This window comes from Rousettus aegyptiacus, unplaced genomic scaffold (genome assembly GCF_014176215.1).
Source record: "Rousettus aegyptiacus isolate mRouAeg1 unplaced genomic scaffold, mRouAeg1.p scaffold_m13_p_6, whole genome shotgun sequence".
In the NCBI taxonomy this organism is placed as follows: Eukaryota; Metazoa; Chordata; class Mammalia; order Chiroptera; family Pteropodidae; genus Rousettus; species Rousettus aegyptiacus.
Genome location: NW_023416309.1, coordinates 44,108,059 through 44,128,241, shown reverse-complemented (window position 1 = coordinate 44,128,241; position 20,183 = coordinate 44,108,059). Strand labels below are relative to the sequence as shown.

The 20,183-nt window shown below is 38.5% G+C and overlaps 1 protein-coding gene across 9 annotated transcripts in view; it reads left to right on the top strand.

The window, feature by feature from the left end:
- Positions 1-20,183, top strand: part of SORCS1 (sortilin related VPS10 domain containing receptor 1) — a 455,635-nt gene that overhangs the window by 390,444 nt on the left and 45,008 nt on the right. For all 9 annotated transcript variants that reach the window (XM_016144037.2, XM_016144032.2, XM_016144035.2 and 6 more), the window contains exon 19: positions 13,839-14,025. In XM_016144037.2, the coding sequence (XP_015999523.2) occupies positions 13,839-14,025 (187 nt within the window). The remainder of the gene's footprint in view (positions 1-13,838; positions 14,026-20,183) is intronic.

Sequence of the window (20,183 nt, the reverse complement as noted above, 5' to 3'; positions counted from 1 at the left end):
ACTACAATTGAAAAAAATAAAACAAATACCGAAATGCAGATATAAACCCAAATATCATCAGTAAATACGTAAAATAAATAATTAAGGATGTCTGTGTCTTGCTTAAAAAGTCTATACCTAACCCAAAATCATGGCAGTATTATGCCACAGACTTTTTTCTTTTGTTTTCATTTTTAAGGCTATGATCCATCTTGAAAAATTTGTTTAAAAAGGAGCCAGTGTTTATATATTTTTTCATATGTATATCTAATTGACCCAGCACCACTGAGATAATTATTTTCACACTGAATTGCTATGAACCTTTGCTATAAATCAATGACCATATATGTCTGGATCTCTTTCTATACACTTAAATTTATTCTCTTCATCTGATTTTCAAACCGGTGCTAACTGCTAATTTCAAACATATTTCATTTACTCTAGATTTAGAGTAAGTCTTAAATTTTTGGCACATAAGTTCTCTAAATAATATATATATGTATATATATGTATATATACAGATATATGTATAATTTATAATAGCATCAGAATATAACACATGTCTACAGACAAATATAACAACTTATTTTCAATAGCTCTACACATTTGGAAAAAAAATTTTGAAAAATGTAAATGAACGGGGAAATATACCATGATCATGAATTAAAAGATGCAATACTATGAGAAGATACAAAATTTTTCCCATCTTGATCTTAGATTCAAGGCAATTCCATTCAATATTGACAAGATGATTATAAAAATTATGTGAAAATGCAAGGCTCAAGAATAACAAAGATAGTCTTACGGGGACTCACAAAATAGAATGGCTTATGTTACCAGATAACAAGATTTATTATAAAGTTACAGTAATTAAGAAAGTGTAGTATTGGCATAGGAAATATATATATGCTATATACACAAGCTGACCAGGAAAGGATGTAAAGAGTCAAGAAACATATCCATATGTATACACCCACTTATTTTTGACAAATGAGATACTATAATACAATAAATAAATTATAATCTTTTCAATAAATGATGATATAACATTGAATATTCATGTGAGAATCCATGAATCTTGACCTCTGGTAACACACACAAATAAACGTAACCAGACTGTCAAGCTAATTCTGAAAGATAAAACTAAAGTTTTTAAAGGAAAACGCAGAAGAGTGTCTTCATGACCTCAGGGTAGGCAAAGATTTTTTTAAACAGGAAACAAATCCACCAAGTATAAAAAAGAATATAGTTTAATTATACTATATTAAAATTAATATTTTTTTTCTTTAAAAGACACTATTTGGAAAATTAAAGGGTAAGTCCTAGAGGGGAAAAAGATATTTGTAATACATGATTTCAACAAATGATTCATACTCAGGAAAATAGAAATACATCTTACAAATCAATAAAATATTTCTGGCAAACCAATAGAAAATGTGCAAATGACTTAAGCAGTCTTCTCAAAGATGATAACCAAATAGCCATAAGCATATGAAAAAATTTTGTGAAGACATAAAATATCATTACTCAATAAGATATGTAACTTAAAATTGTAATCAGATATTATTGTGTGTCTATCAGAAGATTTATATTTAAAAAGACAAATAACAGGTGTTGTTGAGAATACCAGTCAACTGGCCATTCATACAACACTGTTTGGGGTACAGATCGATACTCTTACTTTAGAGACCCGTCTGAACATTAATATAACCTGTGATCTGACATTTCCACTCCTAAGTATATTCCAATTAGAAATACATATAAATATGTACCAAAATATATGTAAAAATATATACATTATAGAGTTATTCATCAGATCTGAAAAGATGGAACACATACTCATCAATAGTAGAATGGAGAAATAAATTATGGTATAGAAATACCATACAGCAATGAAAAGGAACAAACTTGCTACACAGAAACACTTGGACGAATCTCATATCCAACACTGAGCTAAAGAAATTTGACTGAAAATATGTATTTGTATAACTCCAATGCTAATTTATGGTGATAGAATGAGAAAAATTGTTACCTTCGGGAGGAGAATGGCAGTGGGGATTTGAGAGGTCCTGGCAATGTTTAATTTCTTGATGATTAATGGATACATTTACTTTGTAAAATTTCAGTCATATATTTATTTTTTTGCATTTTTTATTTATGTGTATTATGCTTAACAAAAGCTTGCTTAGAAGTCATTTTGAAAATTCACATAAAATATAGTGCTCGTATTTAGGTTTTTTAAAAAAAAAGGAAAAAGAAAGAAAACTTTTCGAGGACTTTTCTTAGGTAAGGATTCATTTTGTGGACTAGTCCCATAATTCATTTTGTGGGCTAATCCTATGTTAACCTGCATGGTGAATGCAAAGGTCCCTTTCACAGAGATATAAGGAACCCAATTATGATACTCAGAAGAACATCAGTTATTGAAGCTACAGATGTTTATACTGGAATGAGCTTCAGAATTCAGAATTTGTTTCATTTCCAAGAACACATGAGAGGAAGATCTGAAACCAGAATGCATTCCTGGTCAGCTCTGACCTTTGTACAAATGGAGTATCCCCTCCAGGGGCAGAGGCCAGACTCTCATCTGTTCAACTTTGCTTTCTATGTAAGATCATCGAGCATCTCAAACTTGGCTGAGTGATGTGGGAACAGATTGGGGAATTTGGTTCTAAGATGTGTAAATTCATGCCTTCTGGGTGCAAGAAGGGAAAATGTAACAAGTCAGTTCATCCCACTTGAGTGGGCAAAGCTACAACAGCAGGGATAAAATCTGCCTTCAGCTGTCAGACCTGGCCCCTTGATGCTCTCGTCTCCTGGTGCAGAGCCGCAAGCCAAAAGAACCGTCCCCACATCAGGAGGCCCTGGGGACCTCACATTTGACTGGGATTCTGTGCTCATGATTCACAAACTCCTTTTGCAGAAACAACCTTAGTTTCTTTATTAATCTCTGGGTTACATACATTGGCATGGGTAAGTCACATGATGAGCAATGAAGAATAAAGAAAAGCAGACATGTTCTAAGAAACTGGAGGACATTGAAATATGACACAATGGTAACAGTTCAAACATGCCACATTTACCGAGCACTAACTGTGGTCCAGTTTGTGAGTGCTTTCTTGATTATCTTGTTTAGATCTCTCAGAAATCCTACTCAAGTAGCAATTATCATCATTATCATTTCATAGATGGTGCAGCAGAGACACAGAAAGGCAAAGTAACTTACCTAAGACCACAAAGCACATAGGAGAGCTGGGAGTCAAATCCTGGCTCTGTGGTATCTTGCTTTTGTATTGTTTTTATGGTGAGAAGAACCATTTTCTGGGAAAGAACTTCACACCGTAGTTCCTAAATCTTCCTAGAAACACTTGGCTGGGGGCAGGTAGTAACATAGATCAAGATGTAGAAAATATAGACACTGTTATATTTGCCCCAGCTGTGCTGGCCTGAGGCTACTCCGATATTCTTAGATACTAGTCAACATATAAACCAAGATCCTCCCCCTGGTTTTCTGAGAGTATTCATGGTTTGGGAACATTTTGTTGAAAACTATCTTAGCAAAGAGAGATGCCAAATTCTCTCATGGGTTTCCCCCTCTATACAAAACCAAGCCGTTATTGAATGGATATTGTATAGCTGGTGCTGTTTTATCCATTCTAAAGAACATTGGAAAACATAGGTTATGAAAGTGACACTCAGGGAGTTTACTACCAACATATATCAAACTGTTCCAGAGGTGTGGGTGTAAATTAGGCTATAACATTTTTTAAAATTTAATACAAAAGAACAAACAAAAACCCTTAATGTGTGCCACTGGCAATACATGGAGTCTCTATATCCTCCTTAAAATTCCTAAGAGGCACCTTTTCATTTGAATTTGATACTTTTAAACTTACTTTGAATATAGTGTCTGACTCTTGTCCCCATATCTAGTGCCAGTTCTTCATAACAATAAGGATGTAAATGTCATACTTCTGATACCCCTAAAGCATCAGGTTTTTTAGATGCCAAAGGACTAAGAGGTCTCTGTGTTTCATGGTTTATCTTTTTTCTTATAGACTTGGCCTCTGTCTGTGGGGCTAGTCTGGGCAAGGGACTGATGCAGCCTCCTTTCTTTGCCCCTAGTTACTTACATACAACTCCATGTAGGCTTCATGTCCTGTGCATATCAATGAAAGCATTAGAGATCCGAGGAATCAACTGTGTCACTAAGTAGTTAGACAAATATTTGACTAAGTTCCAATTTTACATCATGTACTTTTCATTCATGAGTCGACATAATGTAGCTTGCGGCAATACCTATTTTGTGTTAACGAGGACCTCTGCTCTTTCAAGTTTCAAATAAAAGTATCACTATATGAAATAGAAAATAATAAACATTTTATATTCATACAAAACAAGAAAGGAGACTACATTATATTATAATAATCTTTATTTAATGTCCCCCAATAAATTATAAATACTGAGATAGAAATCACGCCATTCCTGGTTGCAACTCTACCTCACCATGCCTAACAGATTGATAGGCTCTCAATAAATGTGCGTGGATTTGGTTGGGCTTCCCCAGTAGATATAAAACTCAACCTTAAAAGGAAAAGACTCTTAAAAATTGAATAACATCCAAAACCTGTTAAAGACTTCATCTGATATCTAAATCCCTTCCTTTATTCTGTACTAGTGGGGGTCCTAATTCTAAATAAGAATATCAATGAAAACCTTGCTAAAACCAGAGCGAAGAAGAGAACTTCTCATTGACAAAAGATAATCAAAGGCTATGTACACTGATGCTAGCTTGTAGTTTCATGTACTATAGTATGTACCCCAGTCAGAATTTTGCAGATTTGACATGTGCCAGGAATGAAATTCCTTCCTGTGAGGAGGCTACCCTTCACATCTAGGTGACAAAAATGACTCCATACCACAACTCTTTCAAACCCCACAGCTTAGTTCACCCGATGTGTTCAAGAACCACATAACTTTTGAACTTGACGAAAAGCCCCATTGTCAGGAACTCTATCCCTGCTGCTTTTAGGGTTTTCTCCAATATGGTCTAATGAAAGAATTTTTTTTTAGAAGCAACAGGTCAGGGAGCTAGTCTTGCTTCCATTCCAGATTCATTATGGCAGATCCAAGAAGAACACACACACACACACACACACACACACACACACACACACACACACACACACTACATTCATGCTTCATTGTTTTCTTAAGGAAAAATGACCATTGATCCAGGTACCAAGATAGATGGGAGAGAAGCAGCCTAAAAAGTTATGTCAGAGAAACCGAACGTTTTTCAGTTATGCCTGAATTTTAGGAAGCCAGTCAAAGGTGTTTTGCACTGAGACCCAAATATTCAATGGGAGGTAGCATTTCTGTCTGGAGACTCTCTCAGGATGGACGTCCTCTGGACCACTAACGAGCACCTAATGAGCCTATAGGCTTTGAACACGGTAACTCAGATTCCCAGCAAAATCTAATGCAAGACCTTGAAGGCACAGGCTAGATGGTGAAGGGCCTAATTATTCTTAAGAACTCAACAAAACTGATTTGAAAGGCATTCGTTTGAGAGGACTGCTAGGCAGATGTAGTGTCTGCATTTACAGAAGATAATTAAATATGTTTTAAACAGCCGTAAGAATAAAGAGATGCAATTCACTGCATAATTTAAGACTTTTAAATTAAATCTGAGGCAAGAGACTAAAATTAAAACTTTGATCTGTATCTCATTGTTTTAATACTCTAATTTACGTACAAAGACTGGAACTGAATTAAGAAAACTCACGAGTAAAGCTTCTGTGAGATTTAACTCTGAAACGTGGAGGCTGTGTCCTCATTAGATGGATTTCAAGGATCTGTAATATCACACACATCGAAAGACTTATGGTGGCATGAAAGTGACCATAATGCAATAATGCTTCATAAATATTGCAGGATGCTGCCAGCCATCGGATGGTAGAGAAGATGACTCCTGATAAATTTTTCTGTGAGACACTATTTTGTAGAATTCATGAAAGAATTTGACCTACTTTTTTCATATGAAGAAAAATTGAGGCTGTTAGAGATGGCACAAAGAATCAGCAGGCAGCATTAAGTTGAGGCAGGTGTCAGTTTCTAAACTAGCCCAGATCTGACTGAGAAACCTCAGCTGTTTTCTTCTTCCACACAAAGGAACAGGAACTGATTTCAGTGAGCCATGGGGATTTAAGAGGCTTTCTCATGTATTATTCCTTATTCCATTCAGGTTTATTCTCTTTGACTCTAGCGAGGTAATCTAGCCACTTCATTTTTTTTTTTCTCCCTGTTGCTTCAGGTTAAAAAGGAAAGAAGGTAATGAGGCAGGCAATATAGGTTGTCTTTAGCCAGAGGCCTACTGTTTGAAGTTCAGGTTGGATTGGTTTGCAACTCTTTCTAAGGCTCTACTTGTCTCTCCTCTTAATACTGATCCACATGCATCAGGGTATTGCTGTTCATTAGGTTTTCAGGGAGTGGATGTTTATAAAGAACTGTGATCTGCCTTGACAAGCAAGGAGAAATACCAGCCTCACTACTGAGAGCTCCGGTTCAGTGAACATCCCAAAGGCTGGAATCATGGAATAGTCTTCAGTTCAGGTTTTCAATCTCTTGACCTGTCTGCTTTAGCCCCTCGACCCCAATGTCCCACTTCATCCACGTGAGTGGCCACTAGCCCTGAATCAGTGCTTTACCAAACCACACAATTCTTGCTCAAGAGTGTAACTTCCTCAGGTTTCTGGCTTTGTACTTTGCCATTCCATGACTTTCTGCCTTACCAGCTCAATCCTCAGTGTAATCCACCATTAATGTACAATGGAAAGTCTCCACCTTGTGGCAGTAACACTTGAATGATTTCTGCATCTTCACCTTAGAACTGAGATTATTTCAGCAGCTTGAAGAGATATTGGAATATGTGTGGATGTCTAATAATGCCAACAATAAGAAAATAGAATGATAAAAATTACAGATTATGTGGACTAGAAATGACCATTCGAGTCATCATCATTCTACCCATCTTCAGTTTACAGGTAAAGAAACAGAAGTTCAAACCTTTGTTTGCAGAAAAGCTTTGGGGTCTGCACATTTGGAGAGACAGACACCTCTACTATAGAAAGCTATCTCTGAATAAGCAAGAGAAGGAGATTGACTGTATTCTGCAGTTATGCCAAAATTAGATTTCTTAGGATTGTTTTCCAGAGCTAAGTTTTGAAACTGAAAAAGAAGCTTATAGGTCATGATTTGAACCAGACATCCAGGGATCATTTTTTTCCCAGCTGATACAGTGAGACATCCTTAGATTTCAGCAATGGTAGCACCTCTCGGAAAGGATATCAGAAAGGACCAAAAACTTGTTGGAAACAGAATGTAGTGCATAGGCAACTGCCTTTTACCATAGACAGGTGTGCTGTGTGCTGTAAAATGGCAGGTCCAATGCAGGTCCAGCAGCTGATTTCTGTTTACAATCATCTCACTTTCATCAAACACATTATCAACATGGGTCTTTGCTGACACATCTTACAGCTTCCATGGTATTTTATAGAGCCTGGCATATTACACAGGGCTCCTCTTACATCATTACTTAATGAAGAATTACATTCATCTTGGCATTTCTCTAAAGGCTTTTAGTCACTGAAGCTTACAAAAGCTCTCTAGTTTCACACATGAGTGACTCCCTTCTTCAATACTCACCTGGGAATGAGCACAATAGAATAGTTTGAGTGTCTTCTGTGAACAAGTAGTAGCAGTGCCGAGCTTAGAGGTAGGAAGAGCTTGGTTCAAACTCGTCTTGTGACTCTAGGCAAATTCGAACAGACTTTTAAAGCTGGCTCTTTTAAAGTTGAAGATTAAGTGAGATACTATGTAGAGAACAGTTGTTAATTCTGGCCCAGTAGACTTCAAGAAATATTATCTCTCATAGTGACCACAAGGGGATGTTCTAGAACAATCTTACTTGGACACTTTATGCAAGAAGTCACATGCCAGAGTTAACTCTTAATTGAATAGATAGTACTTCTCTCCATATGCTTATGTCAGGTCGATGGAATCTCTTCTGTGAAAGCCAGGGTAGATTTTACCATAATTGTCTCTTTTCCTGTTTCTTGTTGAGATCTCACTAACCTGAGTCTAAACCTACCTCAAGTATGGTATTTAAGGCAATGGTGGGCTACTTTTATTTCATGCTCTCTACCTTGCCTAAATATCTTTAGCCATGAGAAAAACTGAGTGAAATATCTGATTTTGTTTATTTCATTTAATACCACTTAATGATATTTTAAATCTTACTTTATGATCAAAACAGCATTGAAACAACAGAAATCCAAGACCAAAGTTGGATGTATTCCATCATCAATCTAACCAATATCTGTGTTACCATCTGGTTATTTCCCTTTTATGTAATCAATATTTAAATAATTACTGTAACAATAGAGATAGAATGTTGGGTTTTGCAGTTTCTTGTGCTATACCGTGCTTCTCCGCCACCACCCCTTTTAAATTGGGTACAGTCTTTATTTCCTCTCATTTACTCCCTCTCTCTGTTAATCTCACTGTTCTCCCTCTCCCCCTCACTTCAGTGTTGGGCTGGGTTATATTTATTTGTACCCTTCCCTATGTTTATACAAACACACACAGCCTTATAGAATATCTACTGTGGTACTCGTGGCTTTTGTTCCCTTTTACAAAATAGGCTATACTATAGTTGTTTCTTTACAATGCAGTTATTTCTGCATGAACCACGAGGTCGCTTCCAAGACTGAATTTTAATGATGCCTGAGCCGTGCACACTCTGGAGCTCTGCAGGGACCAGGCTCTGACATATGAGTTCAGTTTCTACCTGCAGTGGGTCCCTAATGCCTTCAGGAGCGTCTTGGAGTCTCATTTCAGGCTGAGGCTGTCAGTGTTGAGTTACTGCAGCATTTATTTTCCCATTTTTCTCCAGAGCCGTGTTACAGGAACTGATAGGTTCACACACCTTTCATTCCTCCGGTTAATCTTGGCTTCATTGTGGCCATTTGATATATTTGTTTTTCTATTACGGAGTCAGTGATGCCCTTGGAGAATCCCCATATGGATTTCATTTGGCTTTTGTGCTTTTCCTGGGTACTTCTTTTGAGCTAGTATTCTCAGTTCTGTATCTATATTTGGGTGTGTGACTAAAAGGTGTTAGGTCTAAAGAATTTTATATGATAGTCTAGATATTTTATATGATAGTCCAGCCTACGTTCTGTTTTGGGAATGATGACTTGTGATTTATTAGATCGAAGTAACTCTCAATTACACACAAGATTGTCCTGACTACTAATTCTGAATGCTTTTTGTTTCCCCTATTCTCTGTCTTCTTTTTGGCTTGAACATGATATTGCTTCACCAGAGGGAAGAAATAGGGATGATGGATGGAGGGAGCATTTGAGATCTTGCTTCCCGGAAATTCTCATCTGTATGATTTAAGTTAACTCTTTAAAAAATATTTTTAAAAAAATGGTGTATGGAGTTTATGACAGCCCATCTTTCCACTTGTAAGCAAAAATGTTGTCAGAGACGAAAACAATTAAAGCCAGGGATAGAGTCTAACAAGAGAAGAAAGTGATGCTCTGTCTGTCATCACCTTTCCCTCACTCTGAAAGGGATTACAAGCAACTTTCGATTAAAGAAGCTCAGCGAGGACTGTGCTGCATGGATAAAAGTTAAACCATAGATAGTCTTAAACCCTTTCTTAAGTCACTCACAGGCTGTGAGCTTTAGGAATCTTATTTAACTTGTCTGTGCTCCAGTCCTTCAGGTATATTTAGAAATGATGACTAGATTTGGAATAGAAATGATGTCTGCCCTCACTATCTCCCAGGAGTCCTGACAGCCAAACAAGGTAATACATAAGAAAGCACTTGGATGAACAAACACATTAGAAATGCACAATATTCAAAATATATTGAACAAAAAAGAATCATCTGCAAGCACTGAGTTAGCTACTGAGGATACAGTCATTACGGGCACATCCCTGCCCTCAGAAATTCACACGATCTACCCTCATACTATCTAGCAACTCATCTTCCTAGAGAAGTTAGCATGTCTCGTGGAAGTTAGCATATCTTGTACACTAGTCACTAAAAGTGAGTTCAGTTCTTTCATCCCTGGCTTTATTAATGCACCCTTAGCACTTAGAATTCTAAAACATTCTGGAGAAACTTTACCATCATAGCAAAATTAAATAAGAACAGCATCAGCTTGTACTGTAGAATAGTCTCCTTCAGATGAATTCCATGAAAAGCTAATGTTCAAGAATCTGAACCCGGGGGCCTTTCAACCTTTGGTTCAGCCCAGCATCAGCTGAAGACTTTTTCAGACCACAGAGGCCTTGAACCAGGAGGTGGGTCTTGGGTGGTAGCTGGGGATCAGTACTTTTTCTTTTAACTTCTGAGCTACTGACATCAAAGGCTGAGATTCACTGATTTAAAAACCAATAAATTCTGGAAGTTGATTTTGGCAGGAAGGTGCGTGTAATTTCCTATTGGAAATCATATTTCAATCTATCAGAATCCACCCCAACCTACATCCTAATTGGCTTCTTAGAATACTGGTCCTTTTTCCAATTCATCCCCCATATTGTAGCCAGAATGATCTCTTTGAATTAAAAATATCGTCTTGCCATCTTCTCCCAAATCCTTCCTTAAAACACTTTAAGGCTTTCCATTGCTCACAAGAGAAAGATCAAAATCAGAAACGCAGCCTACAAGTTCTAAAATGTAATTTACTCCCCTCCAGTCTCATTTTATAATATGGTCCTATTGTGCCTGTAACTTCAGCCTCCTTTAACTGTACCACCCACTTCTGACTCAGAGCCCTTACATATCTGTTCCACTGTCCCCATTGCCTGGACTCCTCACCTCCATCACCCTCTCTCATGTCCCTTGGTTGGTTAATTTATTTCTTATCAACATTTTCCCACTTAGTGCCTGACACAAGATAGATAGATACTCAAGAAATATCTGCCAGTTGGTTGGTTGGTTAGTTCATTGGTTGGTTGGTTGAATGACAAGAGAGAAAGCTATTTAAAGTCAGGCAAGCATGCTAATCAAATAGTGACTTCAGGTCTCTTTCCTTTATCCTATTTCTTATATTCTGCAAGGAGTTAGCATCTCTGCCTCAGACATTAATTACAGCCCAGGGAAGTCAGATGCTGATGAAAGTTCAATCCCAATGTGATGGAGTTACAGGGATATTAGGCTTGCCAATTGCCTGAAAACCCCTGAAGGCAAAGGCCTAGGACCCACTTTGTTCCACTTGAGTGGGCAAAGCTACAACATCAGGGATAAAACCTGCTGCCTTTAGCTGTGAGACTTGGAACCTTGATGCTCCTGTCTCCTGGTGCAGAGCACCAAGCCCAGAGACCTGCACCCACATCAGGAAGCCCTGGGCACTTCACATGTGATCGTGACATTCCATGCCTTTGCCCACAAGGGCTCTTAGGTGTGCAGTAAGCTACCTGACCTAATACTCTCAAAGCCCGATTCCTCTATAATGGCATCTCTACTGATAAAGAGTCCAGATGGACACTGTATAGTTTTTTCCTTTCACCTGTTATAAACATAATTCATCATGAGTAGAAAATTAGATTGAACACACAATGCCTTATGTACGCAAATTATTGTTGAATGATACACTTGAATCTTATTTGATTCTGTGGATGTCACTGTAATAATTTTTAATTAGAAAATGAAAAATAAATAAAATAGAAAGAATATTAGGAATGCTATCAGGCAGAAAGACCAGCAAGACAGAGATCTAACCCTCTGTCCTCTTGCAAATGGTGACCCCTACCTGATGGCTACTCTGTCCCCACAAAGAACCCTAAACCTCTCTTTCTCTCAAACTATATTGCATGTTTTATTCTGCAGTTAACGTTATGAACTCCTGATATTTCCCTGAGACACTTGTCCCAAATCATATGAGTAGATTAAAAGGTGGGCTCTTCTTCCATGCCCAAACCTAGGGTTGGTTGGCAGCAACTCTGTTAAAAATCCAGAAAACATGGGAGCTGAAACTGACCAGAAACAGAATGAAAAATTGATCAGTCCAAGTTGGTTGTCCAAATGAAGTCCAAATCAGCAAGAATGATTGACATTTATATTTATTAGTGAAGGGAATTCAAGTAAGTGCACAGTCTCTAGGCTTGTGGATATTTGTTTTGTAGTTTTGAATGGAGTTTCTTTTTCCCACACTTGGGGAGAATTTTTGCTCATGTCCTTACTGAGAGCTGTCGTGTGCCCTACACACAATGCTTCGCTGGGCATAGTTCAGCAGAGTAAGTCATATAGATTCATGGGATTTGAACAGCCTTTCCTTTCCATGTGAATTAATCTTTTAAATGTCAGCATTTTAAACTTGGCCTTTTCAAAAAATATGATACCATATGAACCTTACTTAATCGAAAATACATTTCTACTTCAAAGTTGCTATACCCCACCCCGAAAATGGAAAAAGTTAACAAAACAAATAAAAAAATGTAGGGGCTGTGGGTAAGGGAAGCTAGTGTTTGTCAGTCAGGGCTAATAAATTGTTCCTTAAGAGTCTTAACTGTTATTCCTAAAACTTCTTTTTTTTTTAATAAGTCTTGGATTTTATTAATCAGACTTTATCTTCTTCTCCTTCCTACCTGTGAGGAATTTGGAATCCCATGATTCTAATCAAACTCTGAAAGGGGTATTGCAGGCCTTCCATAGTTGCACTGTTTTTTACAGTCATGTGTTTCGGTATAGAATTTTACAGATTACAAGTTACTCACATGTCTTTTATAACAACTGTGCATTAAGACAGGAAGGTACAGCATAGGGAATGCAGTTAGCATTAATGTAATGGCTAGCATTAATGTAAGACCCAGAGGAGAGAAAGAGCAATCAGGTAGATCATTTTATAAAGTACATAAATTTCTAACCAATGTACTGTATACTTGAAACTAATAAAATTAAATTTAAAAAAAGAGAGTCCACTTCATAGATTAGGTAACTGAGACCAAAGGAGGCTGAATGGCATGCATTAAATTATCTAACTTGCGAAAGGCACACTAGAATTTAATCCTGGAGGAGCCATCAGTGCTTTACCCGCATACAATGAATGAAACGCAACCCAGAGAGTTGGAGTTGAATTCCAGGGCTGCTGCTAACTAACTTCGTTAACCTTGAGCCAATGATTAAACCATCCCTGACTATCTTCCTCATCTGTAAGATGGATGAACATTGCCTGCTTCTCTCTCCAGATAACAATACTATGAAGAATAAAATTAGATCATTTTGATAGTAAAAAAAATGCTGATGTATAAAGAAATTAACCATCACTCTCTTAGATAATAATAGGGTTGAGTCTAGCATCATATCAGGTGTAAGGCAAGGTGTCTCTTGTCCTCCCTCCAGCATGGTTAGGGAACCAGAAATAAAGAAGGAGACTCAGGGGTCCTGAACACATGGGAAGTGGTCCGTGACCATGTCACATAGTTGAAATCTTTAAAACTGTGTGTGTACGCTTTTTTTTCACGTGAATAAGACTATAAACAAAGTCTTCAGAGGAATTGAATGTAAAATTGGAGCTAATAATCAAACACTTAATTTTCCAAATCTGGAAACTTTGGGTAGTTGGTACCCTTCAGATTTGGAGAACATCCATCTGAGTAGATGCCCGTCTGCCAGGGAATGTCACAGAGATTCAGTCAAACATAGACAGATTGTCCCAGCTGCAGCAGCAAGCCAAGGCTGTTACTGTCCCTGAGCCAGACCCTAGGACATGCCCCAGCCCCTAAAGTAGGAGCAGCCAACCACAGACTCCCTTTCCTCTGATGTTGGGCTGTTTTTCAGGGTGACGTTCAGAGGACATTCATTCAAGTGGACTTTGGTGATGGCATCGCAGTGTCTTATGTCAACCTCAGCTCCATGGAAGATGGGATCAAACACGTCTATCACAATGTGGGCATTTTCCGAGTGACCGTGCAGGTGGACAACAGTCTCGGGTCTGACAACGCCGTCCTGTACTTACATGTAACTTGTATGTTATTACTGCTGTTGATTTATGACGTAATTTAAATATTGTGTCCTTTTAAAATGTAATCCGAAGTTTTACATCTAGAAGAATGTTATTACTTAGAGGAAGGGGAAAGAAGAAAAAGAGAGCCAAGTGGGGAGGCAGGAAGAAATCAGGGGGTAAAATTTGAATAATCCTGGATTCTGGTTTTCTTCAAATTATTCTCATTTCCCTTACTAGGCCTCTTCCAGATGCCCAGGATAAAACACCTGTGTCTGGGGGCTAGGTCTGTGTGACTTGCTGAGCTATTTGACTGACTATGAATTGATCATTTTCTGATGGATTTTATTTATTTATTTTTTTGCTCAGAAATGTTCAGAAACAAGCCACTTGTGTACACCAATCTAATATACTGAGAATCAGCACAAGTGAAGGAATTTCTCCCCATCCTATTATTCTTTTCCCATATTATGTCTCACTATTAATATTCTTTTAGATTTTTGCTTTTTTTTTTTTAATTTAGTGTGTTTCCTAGGCTTTATCTGGGGATGATTTGTTGTCAGAGAGAAGGTGATATAGAGGGAAAGCGTGTGAACCATGTTAAGGAAGCTGCACTAGGAAACAGTTCCAAGAAGTGTTCAAGCTTTTCCCCTCACTGAGGCATCTAGAGGTGTGTTAAGTATGATGGGCAGTGATAACTCCTAAGTTATGTTTAGTAAAAATGGCACCAGAATGCCTCTTATGGTAGGTGTGCGTGTCTTTCTAATTAGGCACAGGACTAGCTGAGGTTGCTAGAGAAATTATTTACTTTAAAATAATATAGCACCTTTAAATGAGTGGCCTTATTCAAATTAATTTCAAGTTCCAAGCCAAGAGTATTACGGGTGAGCAGTATTCCATGCCTCTTACCTGCCCCTTGCCCATTGGACCAAATTGAGTACAGAACATACTAACAAGAATCTTTTTTCAGCTTCTGTGGTCCGGTGGGAGGCCACCACTATTTAGGGATCCCCAAAACATTATTTAACTCATGAAGAATCCTGCTGTATCAGCAATTATTGATCTTTATCTCCTTACACTTGTGACAGAGGCAGTTTGACAAAACACCCTATCTTCTCTGAGTTCAAACAGTTTTACAAGATAACCAATTTGCCAGTTCCACTTCCCTATTTTTAGCTAAAGTGTTTGTTTGTTTCTTTAATTCCTACTGTGCACCAGGCTTTGTGCTAAACAAACTTTTTATGTGTATGATTCAACTCCTCTGAAAAACCCTTAAAGTAGGCACTATTAGATATTCCACTTTCAGAGAATAGTGAGGCTCTGAGAGCTTAAAGAACCTGTTTGAAGTAGCAGACTTACTACCTGGCGGAGCCAGGTCTCCGACTGAGGTCTACCTATCTCACATCCCAGATTTGGATCGCCAAGGTTATTGTAGGCACCGACAGTGGCTTTGGGTTAGAAAAACCAAGCTTCCAGTAGTCTATATCCCTCTCCACTTTGTAGATCATCCCAAAGGAACATGAACATTTAAATTAGAAGCAATGTGTTTGCTACACAACTGCATAGGTTCAAGACACATTTCATAGGCAGCCTTCCCGCTGCCTGCCGCCCTCAAGCTGTCCTATGTAGACTTCTCTGAAGGTACCTCTCACTAATAATCTCAACTGATAATATTGTAGAAAAAAATCATAAAACTATCAAAAATATATCACACATATTGGTTATTAATAGTAAAAATAACTCGCAACACAAATGACAATACGTTTACTGAAGATGTCTGCCTATCTAGCAGCCTGTCATTTTCCACAGCTTGTTCCGTAAGGGGGATTTTTGTTAGAGAGCTGCTCTCCTTAAGAATTACAGTCATTTTATTCTATACCCCATGTATGCATGACACATCTGCCATACTCTAACCGTGGGTAAATACTGATTTAAAATTCAGCAGCAGCTTTTCGTCTCAGTTTTTCAAGGTTTCTCATAGAGCTCATCTTCCTGGTTGCTCTGTGGATTCTTTCTCACCCCTAAAAATGATCATATCCCTGTGGGTTTCCTCTCCCTGGTTTACTAAATCCTGGGAAGAAAAATAGCACAGAGCTCACCTCTGCTCAAGATGAAAGGTTACAGAAGCCACAATTTCTAAAGGAAATGAGCTTCTTTGTTCACTTGCAATATATATATATATATATATATATATATATATATATATATTATCATCTTATTAGCCTAGTTGAGTGGCTAAACAATTTGACCTTAACCTTACTGGAAATTTTTGTGTTCTGTTTTAATTTTGTTAGACTCATCTTGGGTTAAGTGATTGGATAAGCAGCATGTCTTATACCCCTTTCTAAGCCTTCCCTTGCGTACAAGAATTAACTCTTTTGTGCTAACTAGAGAGGGTCAGTTTAAAACTTTCCTTAACTTGTGTACATCTAAAACCCATGTCATGAGTGATTTCAGCAAATTTTGACATGTTGGCTTAGCATCTCTCTTCCAGTTACTATACATTCACACACTCCTTTCCTTACCTGACATCTCTGCCATAACTGGCAACACTGGCCGTTTCTTCCAGACGGAGGGAACAAGGGCTGGAGAAGCACTGTGACTTTGACACTAACAGGAAGTTACAGCAAGGTCATAATCGATTCACACTTCCGAAAATCTCAAACTTAAAGGGTACCATGGTAATTTTTGGTACTGTATTGCTAGGATGGGGGGCAGGTGGGTGGGATTTTAGAAAAAAAAAATAAGCCCTGGACTGCATGGGGGTTGTGAGGTCCAGATGCTTTCCTCAACGCCTGCCCAAGTTACAACTTTTCTCTGAGCCTAGATTTTTTTTTTTCTCTATCATGTGAGGAATGCACATTTTGTTTCTTTAAGATTCTATCGAGCATACTATGCTGTGTCCGGTCAACTAGGAAAGCTTGATTTTCCTTCATCACAAAGTAGCCTGCACACTTGCAGCAACACTTACCTCAGCTGGCCAAGCCTGCCCCAGCCCCTCACACCCAACACCCCTTCCTACTGCCTGAGCATCTCCTGCATTGCCTGCTTGAAAACACTCCCTCCATTCTCTAGTTCAGAAAGGTGTTTTGATTCCAAATTAGAGGTTTTTAAATATGAGTTTGCAAAGGTCATTAGAAACAAATGGAGATTTCCTGCTGTCACCTGTAACGTGTCCAGGAGCGGGCTGGCAGCTCTCACCGGGCAGCTGGCTAATATGTTGTAGTCTGACAGTTGGAAATTCCTTGGGGGTAAGTATTCACTCTGCTCTGCTTGTTTGCAAATGAATGAGACACGTGGTGCAGCCAGTGTCGCCTTGGATTGGGCAGATAATTTAGAAGACATGCAGATTTCTGCTTGGAAAGCTGCCCTATCTAATCTAGTCTTGCAAAAAAAAGAAAATTACTGAAAACAGTGTAAATTTCAGAATGAGAGGTAAAAAAGAAAAAATGAAGTTGATTATCTAGTCCTTCCCAAATTTCTCTCTTCAACTTCCTCCTTACAAAGTTACCATTTGCAGATGACTTTCTATTCCCATCTTACAGTAAAATAATCAGTTTCTTGAAAACTTGTATAGCTTTGCAACTTTTCACACGATTATTATATTGTCCAGTAATATCAGACTCGAGTTTTGTAAAGTGTGGTTTAATGAATCACCTGTCCAAAAATTACATGACAAAAGTATAGTGTCCTGAGCCCCATCACAGACCTACTGAATTAGAACAGCTGGTAGTGTGGTGTCATAATCTGCTTTGAACAGGTTAGGATGGTCCTTGTGCACACTGAAGTTTAAGGAACTCTGTTTTATGGCTTCATCTTTCTACCTTGAATTGCTTTTATTTCTTCTAATGGATTTTTAAGTATCTTTGACAAACAGCAGTACAATGAATACATGATATTTTATTTGGTGGTCAGAGGTCTCCAAAACGAATTCTAAAGGCAAGCCAGGAACCATCATTTCATATGTGCACATGTACACACACACACACACACACACTCACACTCGATGTGAACACACACACGATGTTGTCTCACAGACATCAGCTGTGTCCTGCAGCACAGGAAACTAAACAAGAAAAGAGAAGGGGAACCCGATTTACACAAGTAATTCTGCAATTCCTCCATCCACCTTGCCAGGAATTCATATGGAGTGATGCAGTGCCACCTGCCGTCCTTTCTGTGCATCACAGGCATCTGTCTGATGCTGCATTTGCCGGCTTGTTTAGCTCTGGACTGAGCGCAGCCAGCCGGCTGGGGGCCTCCAGGAGCTAGCAGTTTACTTCTGCAGCTCTGTTAGGGTAAACCATACCTTCTGTATAGAAAAGAATGTTTAAAGGATAGGCTTTTGGGCAGCAGGAACTAGGCATATTAAACACATAAAAAGTAAATGAATAAAAGAGGATGTGGGAATCTGAAAGATAAATACCACACATTTGTATGAATGTGTAATGTGTAAACATACAAGAATGAATTCATATGCAAACTTGAGGGCCTATAAGGCCGATACGCTATGTGTGCTAGGTACCTCTTGGATATCACCGGTTTCCACTCTTTCTTTCCATCTCTCCACTTTGGGCTTTCTTGCTGTTCCTCTAACATGGCAAGCACACCTTCTCCTCAAGGTCTGTGCACTTGCTCTACCCTCACCCTGAAGCATCACAAATAAATTCTTAGGGCACTCCTTTACTTTATTCAGGTCACTGCTCAAATGTCATTTGTCCTTCTGAGAGACTGTTCCTTGACCATCCTATCAAAAACAATCCTCTCTCAGGCATGTTCCATGCCCGCCCCCCTCAATAATATGAGAGCTCCACCTAGTGTCGGGTGTCCTCAGCACCCAGAATAATGCCTGACACATAGTAATAGCACCCCCAAAAAACTATCAAAATGAATCAATGACCATATTTCACCATATTTCAGAAAGAAGATTCATTTTTTTTGTCAACCGGACACACAGGCATCATCCTTGATGTTCTGACTTTTAAAAAAATTTTTAAGTGTTCTATGTGAGAGAGGAGACCAAGAAAATGGACCCTTCTAGACTTGAACTAGCAGGACTTATCTAGTTCTTACTTTCGAACTGATTTGGTTAACTCAGATCAGGGGAGTCAGAAGGAGCGTCACAGAGGAGGGGACCCTGGAACTGAGAATCGAGGACTGACAGGTACCATAAGAAAGGTGTATAAGCCAGGGCCTCAGGGTGGGCCAGGGCATGGCCTGCCAGAGCAGACCGTACGAGAGGGGAATAGCAAGAGCCATGCAAGAAATCATAGCATGGGTGAAGTGTATTTCCCAATACCCGGAACCCATTTAAGTCATTTGTAAGTAGTAATTTTAATAGCTCTTTTGTTAAAATGGCAAAGGTCTTATCGAGCACTTTCAGATGGCCAGAGCATGAGCTCTGAAATCCAGCTGCTTTGATTCACACTCTGGAATTGAGGAAGGTCACCTTTCTCTGTTTGCTCATCTCTAGTTGGGGGTGATAGGAGCACCTGCTTCATAAGGTCGATGTGAGGATTAAACGAAAATAAAAAGTCATTAGAATATGTGGGACATTGTCATCACTCAGGCCATTTTGCCCTTTTAGTATCTCATTGAACCATTCTGACTTATGATCAACTACTTCTTATATAGCTTATAAGCCAGAAAATCAGTTCCATTCTGTATGCTAGTCATGAAGCTTCTAATCCTATCAAGAGAGAGAAGCATGGTCAAAAGCAGAAACAGGAAATTATATCATTTGTTACCCAGCGAATGTTTGAGTATGCGCTGTGTCTCAGAAACTCTGCTAGCCTTATATATAAAAAGTACATATGAAGGGCTCTTACCCTTTAGATGTTTGCAGCCTGTGTTATCTTTCTCCCAAATTTCAGATCAGTATGTCTTAACTATCATTATTATTACAAATAAATAATGGGGATTTTAATTCCCAGCAACAGAGTAGCATCATCAACTTGGCTTTCTAGGAAAATCACTCTCACAATCATTCAGAGGGTGAGAAGGTACAGAGACACTGCCATATGGCGTACGAATGTATAATGTATATACAGGCAATAACAAACTTACGGAAGCACGCATACAGAAGTTTCAGGGCCTGCAAGTCTGCCATGCTATGAGTGCCCTGAATACCTCTTAGATCTCATTTGTTTACAATCTTCCCCTCCATCTCTCCACTGCAGCGT